This window comes from Passer domesticus, chromosome 8 (genome assembly GCF_036417665.1).
Source record: "Passer domesticus isolate bPasDom1 chromosome 8, bPasDom1.hap1, whole genome shotgun sequence".
NCBI classification, from domain to species: Eukaryota; Metazoa; Chordata; class Aves; order Passeriformes; family Passeridae; genus Passer; species Passer domesticus.
In genome coordinates this window covers 42,593,596-42,612,208 of record NC_087481.1, presented here as the reverse complement: position 1 = coordinate 42,612,208, position 18,613 = coordinate 42,593,596, and the positions used below count along the sequence as shown (strand labels likewise).

Sequence of the window (18,613 nt, the reverse complement as noted above, 5' to 3'; positions counted from 1 at the left end):
TATTTTTTTAGGTTGCTGCATTGTGTGTTAGTTGTTCACAGTCTTCACATGTTTAGCTTTTCTACACTTAGAGATGCAGCACAGCCTTCCTTAGCAGCTAATGACCGGGGGAGATGAATAGTGTTGAAGGTACAGTGTTCTTGATCCCAGAAAGCGACATGAGGAAAATTGCTTCATTGTACCATGATGGATTATTGTGATTGATTAGTTTTAGCTGAAAATTTATTCTAAAAATTTACAAGATAGCTCTTTTTTATTCTTTTTATAGGGTTGTTATTAAATGTTGATTGTGAACACTGATGAATGAAGACACACTTTTTACCAGTAAATTATGATTAAACATGTAATTTAAAAGCTAAGTTCGAAGTATCAGTATTTTCTTGTGACTTTGGGCAAGGAATTTTGGCTTTTCTATTTCTGGGTAATTTTTTAAAAAAACCCTTAAAGTGGAAAATGCCTCTTTATAGAACAGAGTTATTTTGTTTCATGAAATCATGTTCTGTATCCTGACCTAAAAGTCTATCAAACAATTCAGTCATGAAAACTCTGAGAATTTCCTGGCCCCTAAGTACTATCCAAAATAATCTTATAATTATTCATGTGACCCTATGAACCCAACAGCTGAAGTACAAGCAAACAAATAGGCATGGATTCAGTGTCTATAAAATTAGAAAATGAGAACTAGATTTCCTGTGCTAAGGAAAACTTGCTCTTTTATTAGCTGTATGCCATGGGTAGGATGCATAAATTTTACAGCTGTAGTAATCTGCCTACCAATCTTTTACTGTACTATCAGTTAAAATTGATTATAAATGAAAGTATTTTGGGATGCAGCAAGGTTCTGTTGAACTTTACATTTATTCAGTCCATAGGTTTCTGTCTACAGGTCTGAACTATAGACTGTTTCTGATAGATTGGATAAGGTGCACCTTTCAATCTAAGTCCAGAATGTAAAGTACAATAAAATCCCATTATGAACCTTTTTTGATACAAATAAAATAGTGATTGTATAATTACAAAGACAGTTTTATTACATGTACTTTGTGTCTGTGCTCTGGCACATTTACTCTGCGCTTGAGATCTTCTTAAGCAATTTGAGCAGTTTCTCTACTTGCAGGGATGCAGCATTACACTGTGTAAAAACAGAATTAGCCAGTGCTATGACCTTTAACCCTTACCACTGCCTGTCTTATGAATTTTAATATGAGAGACATGGGAATGGAACAGACTGTGTGCTTTCTGAATTAGTTATAAGTATACATATTAACAAAATATTTTTAAAGAACACTTAAGGTCAGAGTTCGGCATAAGCAGCTATAGTGAACTTTGACAAATAGATGAGATTGTAGAAAGAGGATGAGAAACCAAACTTGGGTGGTGAGATATGGTCTTCAACAGCCATAATTCTTAGGTTTTTCTGTTTGGTTCTAAGATGATCATGTTGATAGGAGATCTCTTAAGTGTTTTTTCCTGTACTGTATGTTACCCCTAAACCATATTGTCAGTTTATAGTTTGGGAATATGCAGCTAAGCTCATCTTTCAAAGTTGTTTAAATAATCAGTTCACATGAGTGGGAATGCAGCTATTTTTAAATGTGTGAGTTGTGTGGAAGCCTTTCCTCAAATGGGAAGAATACAGTTGATACTAAGCTACAAACCCATACAGATTTCTGCCTGTATCTGATGCGTGTCTGGGGTTTTGTTTATTTTTTTAGAGAAAATCTAGACTTGCTATTGCTCCACATACAGAATAATAGGTAAAAAAAAGATGTGGGAAGGGGGCTGTTGGATTCCTCTGCTTTGAGTGCTCAGTATTCACCTGTTTTGAATGCACCTGCCACAACGTCACTATTTCGGAACATGATGAACATGATGCCTGTTTGAAACCTTCAGTGAACTAATTGAATTAATTTCTTTTCTACCTTTGAAGAAAGCAGGCTTTCAAGGATATATTAAATAGAGTTTTCAGTGGCTTCTGTTAGAATTTCTTAGCATTTCTTACTTGCATTTGGAAGATTCAGTGATCCATTGTAATAGTAGCATCTTGTTACGCTTTGATGTACCAAAGACCTTTCTCTTATGATGAAAGGGGGCATTTAAAATGAAAATGTGAAAAAATATGAAAATATCTCTCTTGAATTGAAATTGTTTCATCATGACACATTTAATATTCTAACTTCTAAATTATTAAAGTAAATTATTTCAGTCTTTCTGACAGTTTTAAGCCTAATTAACCTATTTTGGATAATGTACATAGCTACACTAAAACATCTGAATCAAAAATTCAACCTGCTAATCATCTTGTTTTAAATACTTTTTATAACACACCTGTTAAGTTTTATATGAATTCTTTCATCAGTAAGTGTATCAAAAGTCATTATTAAAAATATTTTTGAACAGTGGTTAAGTGTGTGGTACATTTACTTTTATGTTAAAAACATAGTAGGTAATTTCGAAAGCTGATAACTCAAGAAATTGCAGTCCACATGATCAGGTGTTCAAAGACATGACCCACTTCAGACTAGAAAAACTAGCAGCTTTTCACTAAAAAGACCCCAATGTGTGCATTAGTTAGTTGGAGATTACACAAATGTTTATTTAAAAGAGTAATTTAATTTATTTAGTTACTAAGGCAGCAAATTGTTCATAAATTACATTGTTGGTGAAAGTTTGGAGGAAGCAAATAAACACTGGAAATAAAAAGAATACTTGTCTGCACATAGAATTGACAACCGTAGAACAGGAAACATCTAAAAGTTATAAGTTGCAAAGTACTAGAAAAGGATTAAAAATATTTAAAACTAAGTTAGCAAGTGAACTTAAGAATAAAATAATTAATAACTATATATATTTTCACTTGTAGCAACAGAGGTATAAATAACTGACGCAGCTGAAAGTGATGCTTTTGGCCTTTTCTGAGCTAAGATTACAGAAGTTTCACTAGCAAGGGCATTTTTTCACATTGCTGAAAAGTGCTGTGCTCCTATTTTTTTGTTCTGTGTCATCTTTTCATTTTCTCTGTAATCAACTTGAAATTTCAAGTGTCTATGAAAAAACTTTCAAATGACAATTAATGCCTTTTATCAGCCTCTGTTTTATATCTTAAATTGATTCTTCTTAGTAGTTACTTGAATCTAAGGTATAATACCTGCCATGAGAAAAAGGACTTTCTCAGGGTGGAGATACTGTTTTAAATCCGTATTCTGATTAGATCACACTGCTTTTTCCATCTTCTTAATCTGTGAAGTTCATCTTTTCTTTGGAAAGGACTGTTTAATATTGTTACTTTGCAGAAATGGAAAATAAGTAAGTAATAGCAACCAAGTTTTTATCAAAAGTGAAAATGATAACTTGTTGGAAGCTTCAATCTGCTGTTACAATTTCTGGTCATAAATCCAACAAATCTCAAATTATTTTTTTTTAAAACAGTGTCATTATTTCCTGATGATAACGAATGAATAAAAATTCTCCGCTAAAGACACTTGTCAGATACCAGAACTGAATAGGGATGGCTAATAATATTTCTGAAGAATGTTGAACTGTATTTAGGGATTGCCTGTGCAAGATAGTTTGATCGTCATTAAATTCTGTTTCTGTTCTTGAAATTATCTCATCCTTAACAGGATGCAATTCATAAGAAATATTGGCTGGTGAAGTAATGCACATTCTGTAATTGCAATTGAAGCCGTAGAAAGTTCACAGAACATCACTTAATGAATATTAGTGTTTGGGCACATCTGTGCTTGATCGCTCTTTTGGCAGCCTTCCAGCTGCCATTGACACTGATTTCCATGTTCCCAGGGTCAACTCATCTGTTTTCTCTGTGTCCTCTGCTGCTTTGGGCTGCATTGCCATTTACAACTTACTGTGGAGAACTGAATACTCAACAAAACTTGCTGTTGAGCAAGTGAGCATTATTGCTCTGTACCATGATACTCTTGTCTTGAGCTCTGTGCTGACATTCTATGTACAGCTTCCTCATCCTTGATCTCTTCAACAAAAGTTGGAAAGGTTTATGAGAGCAGACATTGGAAAAAGACAGCTGCTGGAAGGGTATCCACAGTGTTTCTTCTAAATTGCTAGAACCTGAAGATCATTCGCAGAAAAGGAAAATATCTGGGTCTCCCATAGCTACTGCATCCCTGGATGTTAGAAAAGCTATGTGAGTATATGGAAAAAGCATTGATTCCTGTGATGAAGAGATGCCTGAAGACCTTTATTTCTTTCTCGTGATGTGTTCTTTCCTTCAGGTGTGTAAGGGGACTGGACGGGCTCCAATGCATGCACCTTCTCTGCGAGTTTTGTGTGCCCTACCCCAGGGAGGGCAGCTTCTGTTTGAATTGGGATGATTTGTTCCTACTATAAGGAGAAGATGATAGTATATGCTAGGCTGTATCTTGGCATCATGTCCAGTCCTCCCACCCCTCACCAGTTCCTGGGCAGTGAGGGAATAAAGGATGGTGTTTGCTTTCACTCACTGCTGCAATTGCAAATGATGCAGGGTGCTGCTGCAGCAGACAAACCTTACTGGCTTTGCATTCTCAAAGCAGTTCCTGTTTTTCTTGTTTATAGTGTCCCAGACAAAAGGTGAACAACACCTGTGAGCAGCACAAGCCTGCACATGCCTCATAGTAAATAACATGTTTGTCAAGTACTGGTGACACTGTAGTAGTACTGATTACTGTGCATTTGTATTTAGGGGAACGCTTTCTCCCTGCCTCTGCCCCCAGTCCCCAAGACAACATAGCATTCCTTGTGTGTTATGAAGTACACTTCAAATTATACCATGACACTGTATCCTCTTATTGGCTTTCTTATTTTTTTAAAATACGGTACAGTGTTTCAGCAATCTAGGGATATTTTAAGGAACTTTTCCATTACAAAAACTAGCATCTCAGCAGGCAAGTTATTACATTTCAGCACTGTGTGAAAAAACATAGAAAGCAAGATATGAGCAAGTTAAGATATAGACAACACTGTTAATCCCTGCCATTCTTTCAGTTTTTGCTGAATTGCATATATTTAATTGTGAATATGTGCTTATAGCTCCAGCTTTCTTGCTGATTAGTTGTCAAAATAGCCTTTTACTGCTATTTCTTAAGCACAAATGCAAACCTGCACCAAATGGCTGTGTTTCAGCAAAACCTTCAGGTGGTGGTAGTTCTCGTGTTGGTAAAGCTGCAGGCAGGCCAGGTGGCAGGTGCCATTGCAGAATCTGCTGTCAGTTCTGCTTGGCGCGGCAGTTGTTGGCTCGCAAACCACCTGAAGGGTGATGTTCAAATACATCTCCAAAAGCTGTTGAGTATGAATAAAGGCATCATAATATGTAACCCTTTCTTTGATTGCATTTTATTTTATTTTAATCTGGTGTGGCTGCTAGTACTTAGAGAATGTTGCCTGTTAGCCAAAAGTCTTGGATCGTGAGATGCTGGGAGAGGATCTGTGAGTTTGATGCCAGCTTGCAAAACTGCCAGACAGTTGTTTTCATGTTTGCCATAGGGAGAAACTGCAATAGATTGTCGTGACAAACAACATACCAGAGAAGCTTGAGAGAGGTAGTTGTACTGGTTTCAGGTAGGGTAGAGCTTTCTTCTTAGTAGCTGTTACAGTGGATTTGGAATGGGAATGGTGTTTCATCTCCTGCTGGGCTGGACAGTCAAGAGTCTCTCATAAATTTCAGTGGTGCTACAATTTAGAAAAGCTTACAGTTGAGTGTTTGCATTCATCCACATCATCTGGAATAATAAGATGGGAATGGAATTTAGTTGACCACAGGTTTTATCATAAACCTTGCCCTACTTGTTCTTGTAAATACAAGAACTCAGACACATAGTCAAAAATTTCATCAGCTGTCCTGGTGTGTGCTTATTTGGTTACAGGCTGCTGAGTACCACCAAGAAGTTAATGTTCTAACAGTCCAAATGTCTGACTTTTGTACTCCAAACGCTGAAAACCACTTACCAAAATGTCCAGTTTCTTGAAAGGATTTCTGAAGCCCTCACCTATTGAGAAATAGTCCTGACAGAGCAGATCTTTTAGCTGTTCACAGCATCCTCTTTGTCAAGCACAGTAAAATCCCTTGGCTTTGAACAACTTGCACAACTGTTTGAGATATGGGCTCTGGCATGTCCTCTTGAGAATGTCATGTACACAGCAGGAAGAAAGACAAACATATACACTGTTCTAGGGATAAGAAAAAATGCATTCAGTGTTTAATGTATTTCAGTTCTTATAATTGAGACTTAATCAGAAATTGTTACAAGACACTCATATTTCAGAAAGACCTTGAATTAAAGATTTGTACTTCAGCAATGATCTTGAAATGACTAATCAGTGGGGGTATGGTCATAACCTGAATGAGATAAAGCGGAGAAAATCCAGTGTACTTCAGAAAATTAACTATCAGCAGTACCTATTTTTACACTTTTTGCTAATAAATGCTCAGAAGGGTTATCCTGGCTTACCATTTTGGGAGACGTAAAACTGAAATATTGACCAATTGTGCATTAATGCCTCATTCACCCAAGTTCACCTTGCATATTAGTTTCTTTCTGACAAAGGTGGTTTTTTTCATAGCAGACTGTGCTTGTATTCCATGCTATAGATAGTCAAATTAAATGGTAGAATAAATACATGTAAAAGCAATTGGAATCGTCCTTGGTCATGACTTCCAAGAGATCACTGTTAGCTTCATTTGACCAATTTTAGTAAGAAAAACCTGCAAGGCCAAAATGAAAAATCACCCACAGAATTTCCTCATTTTAATGTAATTTTTCTTGAAACAGAAGAAATTTGAAAAGAGCAGCATTTCCTGTGCTGTTAATTGTGTTTTAGGCTTGTATGTTCTGTATAACATTTGTGTTTTCAAAGGAGATATTCAAATGATCTTCAATGCATACTGTCCTTAGAGTTACTGCTTGGTAATATACCACTGTGGCTTACAGGCATTTAAAAATGCTTTAAAAGTGTGCAACAAATGAAGGCAGGCTGCTGTCATCAGCCCTCCATCATAGAAGTGCTCTGTAGGTGAACAGCCAGGAAATCAGACTGAAATGTGTCGTACCAGCTGAACACATGCACACACCTCCTACACTTCAGTATTTCATCTTGATCATTCCGTGTTTGGACAGATGCAGTGAAGTGTTAAAACCTCATTATCCTATTGTCTCATATTTTTACAGTGTAATAGCAATAAGCATAATTTCTTTCTATTCTTTGCAATGAAATTCTTGGGTACATATATTCTTCTGTACGTATTCTGCTGCCTAATAAATGGGACATTTTTAGTCAGTTCATAATTCCAGTTTCCGGGTTTGAAAAGCACAGCAGCAGCTAGATATTTGACAATATGCCTCAAAGTTCTAAACTAAATACCTGAGGCAGAAAAAATAAGAAAAGAGCAACAAAAAAAAAGACTACAGTAAGAGATATACATGTAAGTTTAAGTAAGAAATCACAATTATTTTTTATTAACTGCTATATCTGATATTTCCAGTACAGCAGTACCCATGAACTCCAGCTTCATTTTAGGGGAATATGTGTCATAAACTGGGCAGTAAGTGGCTGCAGTGTTTAGGTTATGCCATTTCTACACAGTAAAGCTATAGTAATGTTATGAAGAAAAGGACATTCTGCAACTTGCAATTCCATGATGATTAAACAGAAAAAAAACGATTGCAAGGGAAAACTAAGAAGTAGTTTCAAGGCTAGCATGAGTTGCTTGTTCTTATAGTTATTTTTAAAGATATTTTTAATATCTTGGCAAAATATGTCTGTCGTCACTGTTAGAAAGTTTTATTGCCTGAAGGTTATCAATAAGTTAACTTGCAGATACCATTTTAAGTTACTAGAAGCAAAACTGAGGGGCTTTTAAAAGTAAAGTTTTGATGATTTATTGCATACATTATTAAGAGGTGAATAATCTATTTTGTTTCCATGCATTTTCCAAGTATGGACTTGGTTGTAAAGCTGCAAGGATGGAATTCTGTCTGAATTTAATCTTTATTTTAATGCTAATTTTCATTTTTGAGTTGGAGGACAATTTTCCCCTGTAGAAATCAGAAATATTGTGTGTTGCAAGTAATTTTTATTTTCCTTTTACTTATCATTAAAATCTCCTTAAAAAAGAGAAGAAAGTAAAAATGTATTGAAGCCATACTATACTTTTATTGGAATAGTATATGGAGTTTCCTGTTTTGTCTCGTTTCTTATTTTAAAAGTGTTGTGTACTCATTACAGAATGTTAAATATTGCAACATTTTCAGTCAGATACTGTCCTGAGTTTCTTGTGAGTTACTGCTTTATATGCAGTAAGTGAGATATGGCAACACCAGACTGCAGATGGTTTTGAAATCTTTAATTTGATATGTAAGGCAAAAGTGAGGCTTTGTTTCTTGATAGGTAGCTTTCAGTTTAGTGCTGCATCTTACTCTTTCTGGTTCACATTCATTTTTAATTACATTAGTCATTCTTTGGTAGTGGCACGGATCAATAGGATCTGGATTCTGCCAGGATGAGCTGTAAATCCTGGCTTGGAATAAATTTCTTTGTCTCCCAGGCAAGATTAAGTTCCCAGTTGTCTGGTGCAATCTCTCTGAAAGGTGGTTTCTCCTATCAGCTACCTGAGGGATTTGTCGCTATTCTGATTGTTTCAGTTCTTTTCAGGGGCTGACAAGTATACACATTGTAAGTCTGTATTTTTTCGTAACCTCATCTGTGTGCAGCAGAAGTAACATACTCAGAACTTTAACACATCAAAACAAACAGAATTTGAAAATGTTATGTGATGTGCAAAGTCTTTGGAGACAGCTAGTGCCCCAAAGTCTACTTTACACAGAAGAGATTAACACCATTATTCTATGTATAATCTCTCCAGCAAAACACTGTCGCCTATTTCTGTCAACAAATGGTTTCTTTGCTTTGGCAGCTGAAAGAAATTTTAGTTGTGTATGCAACAGAACATGCCTTTATAAGTTGCAGAACCCAATTTTAAAAATATTTTGGATGGTAACTGCAGTTTTGAGAAGTTAAATTATATTCATCAACTAAATATTTTTTAAACAAGCTAAAAAGACTAATTATGTCTGCTGTGTGTAACACACTCATAGTCCACAGGTTTACTCTTTCACAGTACACCTTTTGAAAAGGTACTTGCAGACAGTTAGCTAAATAAAAGGTATACACCCATCCCTTCCAGGTAAGACACGCTTTAAGAGCACATTTTCTTTCTGAATTAAGGCAATGATGTGTCTATACTGACAGTCTAAAAGTCTGTGAAACTGCCAGATGGCAAAGAAAAGAAGATAAAGATGCAGGTGTAATATTTCTAGAAACCTCAGACCAAACAAATTTTGGAAAATCTGCAGGGAGAGGGGAAAATATGTAAATGCCACAGCATTTCAGGCTGTAGTGTAGCGCATCATGGTGTAGTGCGTCACAGAAGCTATCTTTTAAAGGGATTGAGTTTTATACAACCATAGTCAACATGTGAAAATTTCTTTTTTTAGGTTAATAAATATGTCAGTGTTCTTTTTCAGATCACTGAATTACATTACTGGTTAATGAATTATTATATTTTTAATATAAAATTTTACAGTTTTCCCCCAAACGTGGCTATTACAAAAATTAAAGTTAAGATTACACATATGTACTTAATTTATTAGATTTTATTTTGATTGATTGTAAATTGATTTTTTACAGTTTGTTTACACGGATGAAGGAACCGCATCACTGTTTACCTCTTCTGTTAGTGGAGGGTCACATCCCTCATGGAGCAGGGAGTTGGATCCCTCCTCACTGCCCTGGCAGGGTGAATGCCAGGCTCAGGGCAGAAGTGGATGGGTGTGAGATCCCTGTGCCAGGGCCACTTCCCGCCCTGGATCCGTGGCTGGGCACGTGTGTGTCCCGTGGGCAGGGTGCCGCTGCCTCTGACATGTGGCGTGCACAGGCTGTGCAAACAGGTTCTTATCATTTGACTGAGCACATGTCTGCTTGCTTTGTAGGACTGGCTGCAGTTTCTGCCATGTTGATGGATAGCTGTGTTTTGTTTATATGTGGGAAAGGATGGCAGCAAGACAGAAGGCGTTAATTGAAAAAAACTGTCATGAAGCCATCAGCTTGTTTCTTCTGCACACCTATGACTGGTGGGGAACAATCTCATGAAAATTGTCTCAGCACCTGTCCTGGTGACAGTTATACTGACCTTTCCCTGTGTTCATTTTTAGTTTACACTTTGTAATTAAGAAGCTCAGACCATTGAAACAAATTATTAATGTTAATCAGTAAGTCAGCATGCAAGAATGCAAAGAATCAAGTCTCCCCTTGTATACTAAATGAAGAGATTTCTTCCAGATTCTTGCTTTGATCATTAGATTCTTTTAAATAAGCAAACATTACTTAGTTGCTAAGCCACAGACTGAAGTTCATTAGTGTGCTATCACAAATATTGGAAAAGAGTACTAAACCAATATAAGATAGAGGACCTGTGCGTAGGCTGGAAGTAATGCAATAAACGTGACACCGGAACATTTTGAAAGAGGGTTCAGAGTGATTAAAACCATTTCTGTTTGCAAAACCCCTCCCACTCAGCCAGAAAAAGTGCCAACCCTGAATTGATCTGGTTTTTTCTCCTACTGTATCTCTAAGGTTTTCTGGAAGTACAACAGATCTAATAGTATTATAAAAAATTTTGTTCATATTCTGCATTTTAAGTGTTGATGAGATATATTGATGTGGGGTTTTTTTAGTCTAATGGTTATCTTTAGAATGCTTTTAAACACAGATTAAAGCCAGAACATCTGAAAGCCAGAATGACTTCTTACTTAAATATCCTGTTTGGGAGCCTGACCCAAAATCCTAACAAACCAGTTTTGGATAAGTAGATATTGCAGGTCGTTGAACTTCACAAGAAGTCGTGGTCATTTGGAATTGTTTTATATTCAGTATGTTATGCTAAGCAAATGAACTAACAGTCCATGCTTTTGCCTTCTCCACAGATCTTCAGTACAGTGAGAGAAGAAGAGGAAGGAGCAGAAGATATTTTTGAATACATTCCTTATCTTCTGAGGGAGCTCCCAACATCTGTTACAGACTGTATATACAAAGGAGATGGTTTTTGTGTAAAACCATGTGTAACAGGTGCTTACTGTCGTTATCGTGCCACTTTACAGAGGACTGCACTCTCTAACTATATAACTGGTGCTTTACTAGAAGCAACTACATCATTAGGAGCAAGAAGTGGTCTTTTAAATATCTTCGGAGGATCAACTGGAAGAACAATGCTTAAAGGTAATGATTTTTTTTAATCTCTGTCCACTTAAAGTATAGGATGAGTTGCAAAATTATTAATACTGTATAGTATTCTGTAGTTTATATACTCATCCATGAAGTTAACAGATAAAAAAGGTTTTGTGTTTTCAAATAGTTTTTCCTTTGCAGTCATTATGTGTCATAATGAATAGCCATCTTAGTTTAATAAAGTAAAAACACAGCAAAACTGAAAAGACTTGTATTACAAAACTTTTTCAGGTTTTTTTTCTTGTTCGAATCTTTTCTGCCTGCATCCAAATTTAATGCATAAGCCATTTTTAGGGTGTTCCCATATGTAGTATTTCTCATTTACCAAGTGCTCCTGCTCATGGGCTGACTTGGTTCAGAACTACAGAAAGGAGTGTATAATCTACTTGGTTATTGTTGTTGTCATTATACAGGTAGCTGTCAGCATAGCACTGTATTGTGAAGTGTGTGTGCTTCATTACTGATTTATTTTTGGTCTTCTGGGTCCATCATCTTTGTAGTATCGGATAATTTCAAATAACATGGATACTGTCTGTATGGAAAATGCCTGTTGGGAAATGGATGTTGTATACCAAACTTCCATGCTGATAATATCTGTACACACTCCCATACATATAATACAATAAATTATATGTAATAATATCCTTAATGTGATTTAGTTTAGTCTGTTTTGGAAGCTAAAGAAAGCCTTCTTAGTACAAATTCTGTGCTTTAAAATATGATTTTGTACAGAACAGGACTTATATTATTGATTAATTTTTAATTCATGCCTAGAATATTTCATAAGTTACTCAAGCATTTAGAGATCTGTCATCATCTGATAAACCGTAACAAAAGGATGTAGTATCTCAGTCATACCATGGTAGAACTGATGCATGTGGATATTATGACTTACCCAAATTTTACACAAATATGACAAAAGAAGTGCAAAAGCAGTGTGGTTCCTTAACTAATGCAGATACTGACTTCATTTCTAACAGACAAATAACGGTATAGTTTATGCTCATATATGGCTGTCTTATTTTTATCCCAAGAAGTGGCCCTTTCTTGTTTTAATTCTAGGTGAATCAAAGGGTAGAGAGAAGCACTAAAATATTCTAAGAATAACAGGTACACATGGCAGACTTGTTGCATATGAATGAATTTCAGTAGTACCTTGAGCAACATTACTGAGCTTCATGTAGCATCATTGTCTGTGAGCGACAGATGTGTACAGTATAATGCCCAATTTTGGTAGGGCTTCCCATCTTATTTTGTTGGGTTTTTATTTGTTCTGGGGAGATGAGTGCTTTAGAAAAATAAACAGGGACAGTCCTGGATAGTTCGGAAATCAAGATTAGAAGAACTGAGCTGTGTGCTTCAGAGCTGAGTTCTGAAACTGAAGCAGCAGCAATAGTTAGCTCAGGCCCACCGAGCTGCTGATATGGCTACATCTTTTTATGGAGCCTGAGCTAGTGAGTGCACTTGCGTGCTCTGTGTACTCCATGTACCAGCACACTTTGCACTAGTTTGGGAGTATCTATGGAGACAGTATTACGTGGTCTGTGTTGTTGGATTCTGAGCCACAGGATGTAAGACATTAAAAAAAAGCCAAGATTTTAAACTCGGTTTGTAATTCCACTGATAGCCTGTGTAGATAGTAGAGACTGGATTTATTGTAGTGGTCTAGGCATGATTTACAGTGCTAGTCTCTGGTGAGGAAGAGGTGTGCTGCAACTTTAGGATATTGAAATTTTCTGGATGTGGAATTTTCCTATTCATGTATATTGTGATGATGTATTATATCTGAGAAATTGTAAGAGTCCTCTCTAAAACATTTATATAGAGTGTTACCTGGTGATGTGACCAAGTCATTTGCATTAGCAAGGGACCCAGCTGTATTCTGAATTCAGAGCTCTGGTCATCATTCATGGGTGTGTATATTTTGAGAAATTGTTCTGTCTGTACAGATTGATAAGAAGGTTATTTTCATCTGTCCAGCATCCACTGTATGGCTGGATTTAACCTCAATAAGCTAACCTCATCTAAACCTGAGAAATTTTAATTCACATCAAAAACTCTGTCATCAAATGAGATGGAGTATTTATCATAGGATACAGAATGTCAAGGGAATGCTTCTCTCAGTAGTTGTTTACAGGCATTGAAAAGGCATTGATCCTGTTGTGGTTTAATAGCTGCTGTTGTTTAACCTTGGTAGGTAGCACCTTGCTGCCACTCACTCCCCTAGAATGAGCTGGGAAGAGAATCAGAAGAGTAACAGTGCAAAAATTCATTAAAAGATTCAGTTGAAGAGAGTTTAATACATAAAGTAAAAGCTGTGTGTGCAAACAAAGCAAAATAAAGAAGTAATTCAATACCTGCTGCCAGCAGGCAGATGTTTAGTCCTTTCCATGAAAGCAGGGCTCTGTCACATGTAATGACTTCTTGGAAAGACAGGCACTGCAACTCCAAATCGGTTGTCAACTAAAGAGTAAATATTTTACTGCACTTAACAAGATTTTCAAGACAGTTCTTAAAAAGCTTCCAAAGCAGAAGTAAATTTGTTTAATAGAACTATATCATGAAGTCTTGAAAAGATCTCAATGGTTGTTGAATTTGTGTTTGGAGAACCTTTTCTGGACTAGACAGCATTCCACTACTTTCAAAATGCTTGCAATTTTTGGAGACAAAGTTCAGCACTCTCTTGCACAGTGTGTTTAAAGAGGAGCCCATTACTTTCATGGGGAGTGTGTTCATGATTCAAAAGGAAGACTTCTCAAAAAATTAATTCTCTCTTTCGTATGGGCTTTTATGTAACATTTGCCAAGGAAATAGGGATCCTGCAAACAGGAAGTCCCTAATACTGGGATGGCCTCCTGGGTTTGTGTCTCCCTAGCACCAAGCACTTAGTCGGTTCTTTGTGTTCGGTCCTTCAGGGGTTACTTGGTGACCTGAGCAATGAACCTTGCAGTCACAAGCAGTCCAGCTCCAGGGAATACTTTCTAAGGTTTTGCTTGGTAGCTAAGGACCTTAAATGCTCTGAGTCCCCAGGGCTGGGATGGTTTTGTGGGCAGATCAGCCAGTGTTGTTAGTTCCACAGAAGGCTTCCAAACATACCAGACCTTCTAAGCCAGAATTCCCAGTCACGTGGATCTGAGACTGAGAGTTTTCAAAAACTCAAGCAGGGCCTGCTGTCATGTCTCTGGCCTGGAGCAGGATGCCTGCAAGCCCTGCTCTCAGATGGCTCTCAGGCTCCCGACTGAGGGGCTGCCACTCGCTCCCGGTAGCACAGGGATAGTCTGAGACTGGGCTCCCGGGAACCTCAGATGCCTGGAGTTCCCACAGCTGCTCAGTGACATTCACATCCTTGTCAGCATCTTTGTTGCTCCAGAGAACATAATTTTCACATATGAACACTGAAGACATTTAGGCTGCACTGTTTTAGTATCTCTGTATGTAACTCAGAGTTTTTAGTTAGTAAAAATTTTAAGTGTGTCTTTCAATGGGATTTGGATTGAAGCCAGTTTTTTTTTCCTGTAGAAAGGAAATCCTGCTTCTCAGTCTGTTCTATTTCTTACAAATTGATTGTTACAGAAGTTTGCTCATAGTTGTGAACTTCCATTGGAATCATATTTGAAGGGCCAGTCATTGTCATAGTTCATTTGGTGTTGACATTTTTATGCAGAAAGTGAAAAAAGTTGTGTCTTTCTTAAAGAAGGAACTAGACTATGTGAAAATGTTTGTACTTTACATTTGATAGAGTTATAATTTGAAAGAAACATGTACACTTCCCCTGCCCCCAATTTAGTTCTGTTTGTAATCTAAGATAAAGGGAAGGAAAGTTAGAAAGAGGTGTCTGAAGATGGAGCAGATTGCAAACATTTTGTATCAGTATTCTTTTCACTTTAGAATCTTCTAAACTTGGTAAGTCTGATGCCGTGCTCTGTGATATAAATCAGACTAAATCTTCTAGAGAAAGCTCAACGGTACTTGTTAGATAGACAATAGCAGGTTTTGACCAAGAACATAAGGAAAATAATGTGTCATGAATGTGGAGGCAGACTGCATTTGATTTAAGAAAACCTGCTTCATTCATCCCACAGAATTTAGTGATTACCCTTTTTTTGTAATCAGACTGCCATCTGCAAAAGACTGCACAGCAAACAGGTGCCCAAGTCTCTGTGGCTTTTCCCACTGCTATTTCTTGTATTCTTTGCACAAAGTGTATTGTTACAATATTGGGAAAAATCCAGGATCCCCGAAGTTTGGGCAGTTGTCTGATAGCTATATGTCAAAGTCATGGGTGATAACATGCTTGATGTACATAGATTTAGAAAGGACAGCATAATTTAGCTGGTGGGTTGTGCGTGTGTGTGTTTGTGTATGTTTGTACCCAAAGGTTAAGACCATATAGAATGAGAGATAAAGCCAAACAAGCTGAAATTGAGATCTGAAAAGACAAAATATGTCTTAGGGTGACAGTGTGTGGTGAGATGTGTCAATGCACTATAGGAGAGGAAATCAGATACTGGAAACAGGTCAATCTGTATGTAGATAATGTGGCCTGGGGCAGGGTGTGAGTCAGGAAACAAGGATTTCATGCCTGCCGTGTTGTGCCTCCAGGATGTGGGTTAGGAATAGCAGGAACAAGTGCAGGTCATCTGGTTAGGAACAGAAAGAAGAGTGACATGGCAGGAAGCACAGATCTTCCTGAGACATCAGGAAGGAGGAGAAAGATTTTGGAGGACAGCTGTAAGTCTAGGGACACGTGGGACTGTCTGGACCTGACTACAATGATTGTCCCTGCAAATTGACAGAGGGGAAAGATCACTGAGGTCGGTCTCCTGGACCTGTCACCCTCTGGCCAGCCCTAGTTACAGCCAGATTGGGCTACAGTCAAAGGGACACACAAAGGGTAGTGGGAGAAGGACTTAAAGAGGATTCTTGGCAACATTAATTTAACAAAAACTTCCTCCAATCCAGCCTGCTTAATAAATTTTAGGCACAAAGATTTAAGTTCTGCCAGCATAGCTTGTCTTAGCCTTACAGTCCTCTTTCCAGGGACAGTAAGGCATATTACTGCGAGATTGACACATAATTGAACCAGGCAGAAGATTGGAGTTAACCAGTGTAAGTAATCTTGTTAAAAGAATTTAAAATATTTTCATCTATAAAAGTGCACCTTTGCATGCAACAGGTATCATGCTCCTGGTACATGTCTGTATGGATCTGGATAGCCTAAGCTGTGTACAGGGTTAAGCCATTAAGAAACAACTGAGTTTCAACTGATTTTACATAGATTTTGGTTCCAATAATACTGTATGACAGTTTGGGTACACTGTTGGTCCTTTAAGCTGTATATCTGAGTCTCAGCTTATAACAATATTTTTGTTGGGAGTCTATAGCTGTTATTTCCACCAAAAAAAAAAAAAAAGGAGTTTAAATACATAGAATGAGTCTGTATTGTTAGAGGTTTGTTGTGAGGAAGGTAATAAAGGACATGCTGATGTCTGTGGATGAAGGCTGAGAGAGCAGAAGTTTGTGCAAAGTGATGTTAGTTTTAAAATCAAATTTATTATTTTTTTATGACAACTACTCTTTGGAAAAAAATGAAAAGGGATTCTGAGTGCAGATAGTTAATCCCTGAACAGCTTATTATTGTTTATTATTTCAAAGGTCTGAACATTTGTTTGAATGGACCTTGTAAAAGTAGTGTCCATGGGAACTTTTAAAGTGTAGAATGGAACTTTTTCGGTATGTTTATGTTAGATGTCAGTCATGAGTAGAAAACCCCAAGGACTCAAGCAACAAGATGATTCAAAAGTCATCTCTTGAAGCTTTGGATTTAGGAAACAATCTAGAAGAGAAAATTTTGTAGGGTAATGCTGTTTTATTTCTCCAGACTGAATTTTTTTGCTAAATTCCAAGAAATAATGTACAGTTTACTTAGCAGATCAAAGACATTCAGTTTTTTTCCTTTGGGCTTTCAGATATTTGTTTTTATAACTAGTGAGAAATACTTTAGTATTGACCCTATAATGATGAGAAATGCTTAATTTGAAGGTTCATTTTATATATTTATAGTGAGATGGAATTAATAAAATTTATATTTATGAATGAAATTAATTTTAAAGTTTTCTATTGTATCTCCATGAGCATTCTTATGTTTTCATATGTAATATGATTTTTTGAAAATCTAAATGTCCTAGTTTCCATCTGGAAGTTGGAAACAACACTAAATTGTCATTCTTCCAATTAAGAAAGATTATGCTTGTGTTGTCAATGAAAAAGTAATGGTGTGTTGGCCAGGTCCCATGATTGTTCCTTCAGTAGAGATTTTTCAGACAAGACATATATTCACCGTATAAACAAAGTGTCTCTGAGTGTACTGCTCGCATTCCAGCTCTACACAGACCTCTCTCAGACTTCCTGGGGAAATGGAGAAAGCTTTCTTGTGGCAGCATATTGGTTTTCAGTCTTGTGTACTCTAGCAAATTTCATAACTAACTTTTCAGTGATGTAGTCCTGCTGCTTGTAAAAGTGGTGCAAACTCTGTGTAGACAAGGGTAAGGTTAGAAAGAAAAAAAGAAGTGATAAAAGTACCAGAGCCAAATACTGATGAATCCCCCAAATATGGGATGAAGGCAGGGGTTTGGTTTCTACTTACTTTCTGAACATGGATGCAATCTGAGGGCTATGCTGTCTTTTTAATTCCCCCATTTGTAATTTCTTCAAGGTTAATCACATTTCTGGAAGCCTCAGGGAGGTTTTCCTCTACTTTGCCTCTCAAAGAAACTTTTTTGGATGGTTGCCTAAGTCATATTGTCCCATTAAAGTTAATGCTATTGCCTTTTACTAGAGTTGTTAGTGCAGAGAGCATAATAGCTGTAAAGGTAGGGCATTTGCTAATAAAGAAACACACTTTGTGGTTTTTGTAATGCTTCAGATGAAGTTTCCTAAAACAAAAGTAATTCCATTTATTACTTTTGGCCTGTTTAAACAACATTGATATAAATATAACTTGTACAAAAGCCTGAGTGTAGGGTAACTTATTTCTTAATATATTTAAAGACAAAAATCCAGCAGAATTAAAATCACTCTTGTTTATAACTCTGCTGTCAAAATCAAATGCTTTTAGTCTTAGCAGGATGTATGCTCATCCTTAATTTCTAAACTTCCTTCCATTTGAATCGTAGTGTTTCAACTTTTATCTGGGGAGGTGGGAAACCTGACCTTTCAGTGAGCCAGCCAAATGCATGTCTTCTTCATGGCTTACACAAGGCATGTCAGTTATGCATTTTGCCACAGTTTGTAGCTTTAAACTGAGCAGCTGTTGCCT

General features: G+C 36.9%; 1 protein-coding gene across 5 annotated transcripts in view; it reads left to right on the top strand.

Moving 5' to 3' along the window:
* Nucleotides 1-18,613, top strand: part of PLCE1 (phospholipase C epsilon 1) — a 138,655-nt gene that overhangs the window by 51,708 nt on the left and 68,334 nt on the right. For all 5 annotated transcript variants that reach the window (XM_064430854.1, XM_064430853.1, XM_064430852.1 and 2 more), the window contains one exon: nt 10,995-11,286. In XM_064430854.1, the coding sequence (XP_064286924.1) occupies nt 10,995-11,286 (292 nt within the window). The remainder of the gene's footprint in view (nt 1-10,994; nt 11,287-18,613) is intronic.